General features: G+C 43.2%; 1 protein-coding gene across 1 annotated transcript in view; it reads left to right on the top strand.

Moving 5' to 3' along the window:
• Nucleotides 1-2,513, top strand: part of RPA3 (replication protein A3) — an 11,342-nt gene extending 8,829 nt beyond the window's left edge. The window contains exon 4 of the mRNA XM_019508472.1: nt 1,251-2,513. Within this exon, the coding sequence (XP_019364017.1) occupies nt 1,251-1,330 (80 nt within the window). The 3' untranslated portion in view covers nt 1,331-2,513. The remainder of the gene's footprint in view (nt 1-1,250) is intronic.
• The last annotated feature ends 7,159 nt before the right edge of the window (nt 2,514-9,672 follow it).

Raw genomic sequence — 9,672 nt, 5'->3', positions numbered from 1 at the left:
GTTGTCCCCAGATCATGTGGGTGGTCCTCCTCTGGACCTTTCAATGTTGTCCACATCCCTCCTGAAATGGGGCGCACAGAACTGGACGCAGTACTCCAGCTGTGGCCTGACCAGCGTCGCATAGAGGGGGAGGATCACCTCCCTGGCCCTACTCGAGATGCACCTGTGGATGCATGACAAGGTCCGGTTAGCCCTGCCAGCCGTGACCTTACATTGTCGGCCCATGTTCATCTTGGAGTCAGTAATGACTAGTGAGGTAGCAGAATCTGTGAATGACATAGGCCACAGACAGGTGTTTATTTCTTTGGTAAGAATTTTTCAAAAATAGCCCAAAAGCTTATTTTGAGAGTGTACATGTGTTCCAGCTCTTTGGCTGGCGAGCTAAAGACAAACTCTTTAGTCATGGGCACTAGAGGGGTGCTTCCTGGGCCACCACCACTCTCAGGGGAGCCCATTGACAGCCTGCTCTCTCCCCTGCCTGGGAAGGGGGTAGGCTGTTAATTGACAATTGGCAGCTGCTACAGACAGTCCAGGGAAGGTACCAGTGCCAGGAGACTGGTGGGACTTGGGGAGGGGCTGGGTATTCTCCCATGGTGGGAACCCTCCCCATTCCTACTGCAGGAGAAGAGCCCTTGCTCCTTGTACTCCTCTGGCTATACTCATTCTTCCAGTGCACTGGTTTTAAATGTGCCACTGGGCACATGCAGCGAGGGATGAGGGAGATCCCCCATTCCCTGCTGTGTACACACATTTAAGAGGACTCCCTCCAAGTAGGGATTCCTCTTTGAATTCCTATGGATCATGTGCATGTGTTTGTGGATCTGACCATGCTAATATTGACCCTTAAAAGGAACTGGCAGACTCTAGTTGAACGTTACTATTGTAGATGAAGGTGAGAGAAAAATCAATAGCACCCATTTTTATAAAGCATAATTATGAGGGTTAGCAAGGCACAGAATACTTTTATAAGATATTGATTACTAGCATGACTGTAATATAATGACCTGTTGTCTCCCCGTGATGTAACTACTAACATGCATCTCTACCTCTGTGATATTTTTCTTGGCTATCAAGGGAAACTGCAGCAGGACAGGCCTACATATGGTGACACTTAGCTAAAAGATGCGGGGGGAGGGGAGTATTCTCAAATACTGGGGTAAAAGTGGACACCATATAAATATTTGTTACATGGTGATAATGGGGAATTTGATTAGTGTCTGAACTAACATTTCCCTTCCTCTGCCTTTCAGATCTTGAGATGTACAATGAAGCACTAAAAGTAATCCAGGAATTTCCTGAATATTTCCCATTTGGTATTATAAAAGAATGATCAACTGTTTCTGGTACAACTTCAGAATGGATGACAGTGGGTTAACCTTGCCATTTTAGGAAGAAGGCTCAACTTTTTTGCAGCTGAGATGCTTAAGAGATGCCTGCTAAAATGTTTGTCTGATTGGACTGTCTGACATCAACATACTGACTTTCAGTGTCATACTTGCCTTTTTCTGATCTATCCTAAATACAGTCTGTGTAGTTTTGTTGAAAGCAATTTTTTACCGAATTTTGTATATAGGTAAAGATCGTATCCAGAGAAATGCTGTAGTGAGTTAATTTAGTTTCTGGTTAAAAAAAGTTTCTATATGCTTGTCCCCTGCCCATCTTCTTATCCAGCATCTCCCATTGTTAGATATTTTAGTTATCAGAAAGTTTATGAAAATTACGCCATTCTATGAGAGGGATATAAAAGTATTGTTTAAAACCAGCATTGTGCCTGAATATGAACTTTTGAACTACCTGGCAGTAAAATTTGATCTTCTGTCTTGGAAACCAGTTACTTTTCCAATAAAGTGTCAGGCTACATTTGAACTAAGTGTTATGATTGTTTTTAAAATTGATAAATCTTTTCTTGGAGAGTTGTTTTTGTTAATAAATCATGTTCAGAGTTCTACCACTACCTGATGTGAGTAATTTTAATTCCAACACCAACCAGGACACAAGATGCCCAAACTCTCACACTGTTGTTAAACACAGTTGAAAATTTCTTTTTATACTTTTTGGTATTTTTAAGCAGTCTTGTGTGGCCATGACAAAAAAACACAACCTGCATTTTGTTGACTATTTAAGTAAAGGCACAAAGGATTGAATAGACATGAGACTGAACTAATTTAATTGCTAGAAATGGTTCCAAGAGTAGTACACAATAGAAATCCAAGCTTCCCTACCAGTGCTCTCTAAATTTTCAGGATGCTTTTAAACGTCTTAAGTCAGGACATTTCAGGAACAAATTCACAAAAGGAAAATCTGACTGCATTCTGTTCATTTATGCATGGGTACCAGATTTAAATTAAATGTTGTCACTGTTGATGTTGAATGTACTCTCATTATCTTTCACAAATTGTATTTTTAATACTGTCTAGAATACCAGATGTTATTGTTACTTGTCACTTGCAAAAAGCTGTATTTAAAGCATTTGCAATATCTTTCCTCTAGGTAAATAAAAGCTCCTTTCTAGTATAAAAATACTTGGCACATTCCTGCTGCATTTCCTTTTCGCAAAACAAAATACAAATCTTACTAATCATTCTGACCTGAATGTTACTTGGTTTAGGTTTTGTTACATACCATTTAAAAAATGGTAGGAGATGTACACACTGCAGTTAATGTACGTGTCTAAGGGCCCTGGCAAATGTGCAGTTGAAGGCACGCTTGGATCGGATACATAATCCCTACAATCACTTTCTGCCATGCCACACATACATAGCAGGAGTCATAACTGTGGAATCAAGCATCAGATCCTGCCATATTACTGGTACCTGGTACCAGCAAGTAGCAAACTCCTGTCGCTGGAAGCCCTGTCAGCTGATCCAGGCTTCCAGCCGCAAAGGTGCACCATACACTCCTGAGGCTGGGAGCCATCAGCTGACATGGGCTCCCAGCCACAGTGGCAAACCATTCAAGTAAGAGCCCAGATCAGCTGATGAGGCTCCCAGCTACAGGAGTACATTATGCACTCCCATGGCTGGGAGCCCCAGTCTAGCCACATATTCAGTTAATGGTGTGATAGGAAGTAGTCACAAAATTACACATATTTGTAATAACTGTGGCTTATTACTTGTTTTAGCATACCATTAACGTGGCTGGGTAACTACTTAAGACACAATTAACTAGTTAATCGTGTCTTAAGTGTAATGTGTACTAGGGCTGCAAGTGAACTTTGTAATACAATGCTTTGTTGGCTGATTTATTTTTTTTTCCCCCTCCAGTTACTAGCAAACAATGGCAGGGGTTAAAACAGGACACTAATCTAGCAATCACTCCTTTTTGAAGAGGACTGAATGTTTCAGGGTTTTGGTAATGATACAACCTTTCATCATTAAATTGCTCATTTTGAATCAAACCTAGGTTAGACAAACCTCATCTCTCACTTGTCCTTTGTTCTTCATAAAAGTATTAGTCTTAACCTAGCTTTTGGTACAGGGAGGTTTGATTTCAGAAACTGTCATTGCAATGGATTAATCTGTACCTTTGTTAATGTCTGAGAAGATATAAAATAGGCTTGATGACTTGTAAACTCTCTCACCACTACAGGTTAAGGGAGAGAATTAAAATTCCTTCCAGACTTTTGTAAGAAGCCTTTGCCCTGGATAATATTTTTTTTTTTTTTTTTTGCTGCTTCACTATATTTATCTTTAGGGACCTTCTTAAATGGCAGTGGAAGTTGGCCAATGCCTTTAATCATGTTCTTTTCACAGTGCATTCCCCTCCCTGCTCTGCGCTGGCCTCCCCCACTCCAGTGGTCGAAGTGTAATTAATGCTGTGGTTTTTGCCTCTCAGACAGTCAGCAGCCAGAGGGGACGTAGCAAAAAGAGCAGGTTTAAAGGCACTGCTGTGCCACAAACTTGCACTGCAAATTAGGTAAGTTATCTAAATGGCAGCAACTGTACATCCCTGCTTCTACAGAGCTAATTTAACAAGCCATATTGAAACAAAACAATCCCCAATTTCCCCTCCAGTTCGTACCCCATATTTATGCCAAAGAGAGGAAAATCAACTTATTTTTTGTTTCCTGGGACATGGGAAACAAGTTTGAACCAGTTTTTTCATGCTCCTAGAAAGTATCTATTAAGCAAAACTTGTCATTGTGACACAAAAGAGGAGGAGTTTTCCTCACCCTATTTTTTTATTTTATTATCTTTTCTAACAAAGCTATTTCTTTTTACAACTTACCTAAGAAACTTAAACCAATTATAGCACAAACTGTATTTGATACACCTAGTTACATTAGTCCCTACTGCTGATATATTCCTGCTAAACCTACAGTGTGCTGTTTGGATTATTTATTTCAGGGCTTTCTTGTAGGCTGTCTTCTAGATGTTTTGTTTAATATACATTTCAAATTCCAGTGCTTGTTTATCTCAGCCTGTTAATTACATTGCACCTTTTGCTAAACTTACCAGTTGTAGCATCTGGCAAGGTCATGCAAAAACAGTTTTGGGGGCCTTTGCTATAGCCACATTCCTGTATGTGCGCCTTTAACAATGGACTCTTGTGGCTCTTGCAACCTGGCCACACAGTCTGCTGGGGAGGAAAGGAAGGTGGGGGGCCTGCAGGCACAGCAAGATGACTACCCCCCACCGCTGACCAGATAGCCCTCACAGCCAATTAGCAGTGAGGGGCCAGGACACTGAGGCCCTTGGCCAGTCAGAAGCGTGGAGGGGGCCTGCTGTACACCACCCGGAAAAGTGGCTTTCAGTCCTGTGGTTTGCCTGCAAAATAAGCCACAGTTGTCTCAAATTTGGTAGCCCCCTACCTATAACAACTACAGAAACCAAAATGATTGCTTAAGCGCACATAAATCAATTTTTACCAATTTTAAAATATTTATGAATATTGTTATTTCTTTGCCCTCTGCTCTAAACAACTGCTCTTACAAACATACCTTTTTGTTTTAGATACCTATTTAATTTCAAGGCCATGAAAAGGCAGTACATGTTACAGGGGTTGGTTTGGTTTTTTTCATTTATTTTGTTTTGAAGGACATGTCAATGCCTTTATTAAAATGCTAATCACTAGTTCTAGTTCACACTTATTCTGGCAGAATCAATTTTAGCAATGATATCAAGGTCTTCAATATGACTGACTGCAACCTCTAACATTGGGTACGAAAAAGGGATATGAATGATTAATAAACTGCCTGTCATGTATCAATTAGATGTCACTGGATTCAGTTTTTGATTGGATGCTGCAGGCAAGTCTGATGTATATCTAGAGAATTTTAAGTTTCTTTGAAGAAAAAAATGTAATACATTTCTTGCAATTTAACCATCATGTGGTTTTTGCCTGGTGTTGCCTATTCTACTTTTATTTTCCTAGTTTATTGCTTGAGGTAAGTTCACTGAAACACACTTCAAAAGTTTAAGATAGATTTAGTAAAAATATCACTTTCAATTACATTCATTTATAATGAAGGTACCAGTCTGGGTTTACAGGTAAGGCTGAGTTGAGATTTTGCACTAACAAACAAGGATTTTGTCCTTCTAGTGAAAATCATAATCATCTTCCCCCAAATTAAATTAAGTAGAAGATATGCACAGGGGTGCTCAACTCAGCCACGATGGCAGTGCCTCTGGATATGGGAACTCTCCAGTGAGTTCTCCTTTTAGTGAAAAAACACAAAAAGCTCACATGAAGTGGAAATTTGGACAAACTACTAGGGAAGAGTATAAGAATATTGCTTGGGTATGCAGGCATGAAATCAGGAAGGCCAAAGCCCAATTGGAATTGCAGCTAGCAAAGGATGTGAAGGGTTTCTACAAGTATGTCATCAACAAGAGGAAGATCAGGGAAAGTGTGGGTCCCTTACTGAATGGGGGAAGCAACCTAGTGACAGAGGATGCAGAAAAGGCTGAAGTACTCAATGCCTTTTTCACCTCAGTCTTCACAGGCAAGGTCAGCACAGTTTGGGGAAGAGGTGAACAGTCAAGTGGCAAAAGAACAGGTTAGGGACTATTTAGAAAAGCTGGACATGTACAAGTCCATGGGGCTGGATGGGATGCACCTAAAGGTGTTGAGGGAGTTGGCTGACATGCTTGTAGAGCTGCTGGCCATCATTTTTGAAACTCATGGTGATTAGGAGAGGTCCTGGACAGTAGGAAATGGGCAAATGAGTGCTCATCTTTAAGAAAGGGAAAGAGAAGGATCCAGGAAACTACAGACCAGTCAGCCTCACCACTGTCCCTTGAAAAATCATGGAGTAGGTCCTCAAGTAATCCATTTCTAAGTACTTGGAAGAGGAGGTGATTAGGATCAGGCAGCATGAATTCACCAGGGGCAAGCTGATGCTGACCAACCTGAGTGCCCTCTGTAATGAGATGACTGGCTTTGTGGCTTTCCCTGCACACTGTATCAAATACAGTGTGCAGGGAAAGCAGCGGACTTTATATACCTTGAGTTTAGCAAGGCTTTTGTTATAGTCTTCCACAATGTTTGCAAACAAGCTAAGAAAGTATGGGTTGGATGAATGGACTATAAGGTGGATAGAAAGCTGACTGGATTGCCAGACACAACAGGTAGTAATCCATGGCTTAATGTCTAGCTGGCAGCCAGTGTCAAATGGAGTGCTCCAGGGGTCAGTCCTGGGGCCAGTTTTGTTCAGTATCTTCATCAATGATCTGGAAGGTGGGATGGAGTGCACCTACTTAGCAAGTTTGTGGATGACACCAAGCTGGGGGGTAATAGATATGTTGCAGGGTAGGGCTAGGATTCAGAGAGACCTTGACAAATTGAAGGATTGGGCCAAACGACATCTCATGAGTTTCAATAAGGACAAGTGCAAAGTCCTGCACTTAGGACAAAACAATCCCATATACAGGCTGGGGACCAAAATGCTAAGCAGCAGCTCTACAGAAAAGGACCTGGGGGTTACAGTGGATGAAAAACTGAATATGAGCCAAGTGTGACCTTGTTGCCAAGAAGGCTAAAAGCATACTGGGCTGCACTGCCAGCGGATCAAGGGAAGTGATTCTTCTGCTCTATTTAGCACTGGTGAGGCCACATCTGGAATAGTGTGCCCAGTTTTGGGTCCCCTACAGAAAGAAAGTAAACAAATTGGAGAGTCCAGCAGACGGCAAGGAAGATGGAGAGGGGGCTGGGGAACATGACTTAAGAGGAGCGGCTGAGGGAACTGGGCTTATTTAGTCTGGAGACAAGAAGACTGAGGGGGACTTTCTGAATGGTGGTTCTAAAGAGGATGGAGCTAGACTGTTCTCAGCAATGGCAGATAACAGAACAAGGAGCAAGTTGTAGCAGGGGAAGTTTCGGTGAAATATTAGGAAGATCTCTCTCATGAGGAGGGTGATAGAACACCGGAACAGGTTACCCAGAGAAGTGGTGGAAGCTCCAGCTTTGGAGGTTTTTAAGACCCAGCTACACAAAGCCTTGGATGGGATGATCTAGTTGGAGGTGGTCCTGCTTTAAGCAGGGGGTTGGACTAGGTGACCTTCTGAGGGAGGTCCCTTCCAACTCTAATTTTCTATGATTCTATGTATGTTACAACATAAGCTACCCAAGATTTTGCCAATAAAGTTACTTAAGAACTATAGGTACAGTTTTTGTGAATCAAACATTTTGGATTTAGACACTGAAATTCCATCTAAGTTGCACTTTTCACCTGTTTTTTGTTTTTCATTTGATCCCAAGACTAACAGCACATTGGCAAGGAAAGAAATTGTGGAGTGTAGGTACGTTGTTTAATGCAGTAGGTCCCAGATCATTTGTATCCCAGGCTGTTCACACTTAATTTGCAGAGCTGCTGAATTCAGACAAGCCACTAAGCTACTTACTTCAGATCTTACTGTGAGGAGCACTGCTTTTACTGCAAAGAGCACTGGTGGAGCTCATCAGTGGACTCCACACAATTGCCACAGAAATGGCAGACTTTGAAATAAAAGCCACAGCAAACAACTGGAGTATCTCTAATATAACTGTTTGCTGTAGCTGTGTATATCCCCAGGTACTACACAAACCCGTATCCTTCTAGGTGGAGAGAGGTAGGAACCTAACTCTACAAAATATCCTGGTTCTATTAACACAGTTTTAAATAAGAGTTACATGAAATAGATTACTACACTGCTGTTTATTGTACATGTATATTGTAGCCTCAGTTGTCTGTCAAGTCCAGCAAACAGACTTAAAATTTTGCCAAAACTTACATGCTTAAATTCACTCATGCAAAATCAGTAGGATTACTTACATAAGTAAAGTATGTTCAACCTTATCTGGAAGGATCAGGGATCCATTTTTGTTTCTGTGATTGGCTGATTTAAAGCACTTTAAAAAGCTATTATTGTGAACTTGGAAATGCACCACTTACAATGTTGCAAAAAATAGCATGCTATCCACAACTTTGAAACCTGTGCCTCTAGACAGCACACTTTCCAACTTCAGGAAGACGATGTTGAAGCTTCATGTGCTGGCACCAAAACCACTTGCTAAAAAAGCAATGTTGTTCTATTTTACTTCATGCCTGGCTATAGGAGAGTGACAATCTCTGGCCAGCATGTGAGACTATGACCATCCAGTTATAGTGTGCAGCAGCAGTAAGGCTGCTTTAAACCAGGGGTGCTCAACCCTTGACCTGCAGGCTAGATCCTGCCAGTGGCCCCAGCATACTGGACTGGGCACCTGATCTCAGTGCACAGGGTCAGACCACAGGGACCAAACCCAGTGTGGGGGCCCAGGAAGGGGAAGTGCTAAGCCTTTGGGACCCAACCCCAGCATGCTGGGATTGGGAAAGGGTGGTCCTGGGATCCTGGGGACCAATCCTGACAGGAAGGGAAAGGACCAGGCCCCCAGGGACCAATCCTGGCATGTGGGGGCAAGAGGGAGTGGCCCATGGACTGGCCCTGCTCCACTCATCTGACCCACAAGGTGGAAAGGTTGAGCATCACTGCTTTAAATCAAACCATGGATAAAAATACTCATCAGAATGTAGGGACTCTTACGAAGGGTGTTTGTGCCTGAAAGCTTGCAAAGAATCTTCCAACTATTTAGTTGGTCTGATAAGCTGGGATCCTGGTTTTCCCTGATTTAAAACAAACAAAAAAATCACAAATTCTCTCATAAAACCCCCAAATCCATGATTAAAATGAAAGGTCCCATACTTCTCCCCACAGCCCCCCTGGCTCTACTCCTGCCCCTCACTCCCCGACCTTCCCACAGTCCAATGGCTCTGCTGGTGCCCCTCACAACCCCCAGTCTTGCTTGTCCCCCTCCCTCCTGACCACAGCCCTGCTGGTGCCCCTTACCCCCACCCACAGCCCCCTGCCCCCCTAAGCTGTCAGGTCTATGGGGCTGGGGACCCCATAGTCCTGCAGCAACCCCAGCCCTGCCCAACTCCCTCCCTATGGAGCAGTGGCAATGAATAGGGGGTGCACATGCACCCCCTGACTGGCTGCACTCCCTGCTGAAGCGACGGGTGGGGAGGGGGCAGGTGGGAGTGACAGGCAGGGGAGTAAGTTTTGCCATGGGGGACCCCACTTGGTCAGGGAGACTGGCTGTAGGAAGACCCCCCTAGTTGCTGATGGGGCACGTGCCCCCCTGACTAAGGCGGCACCAGTCCCATGCAATGGGGGTCTCAATCCTCCTCCACTCACCTACCTGCAAGAGCTTCTC

Source organism: Gavialis gangeticus, unplaced genomic scaffold, assembly GCF_001723915.1.
Source record: "Gavialis gangeticus isolate Ggan-Ray unplaced genomic scaffold, GavGan_comp1, whole genome shotgun sequence".
Taxonomy (NCBI): Eukaryota; Metazoa; Chordata; order Crocodylia; family Gavialidae; genus Gavialis; species Gavialis gangeticus.
The sequence above is the reverse complement of the archived record's forward strand: the minus strand, read 5'-3'. Positions and strand labels throughout refer to the sequence as shown.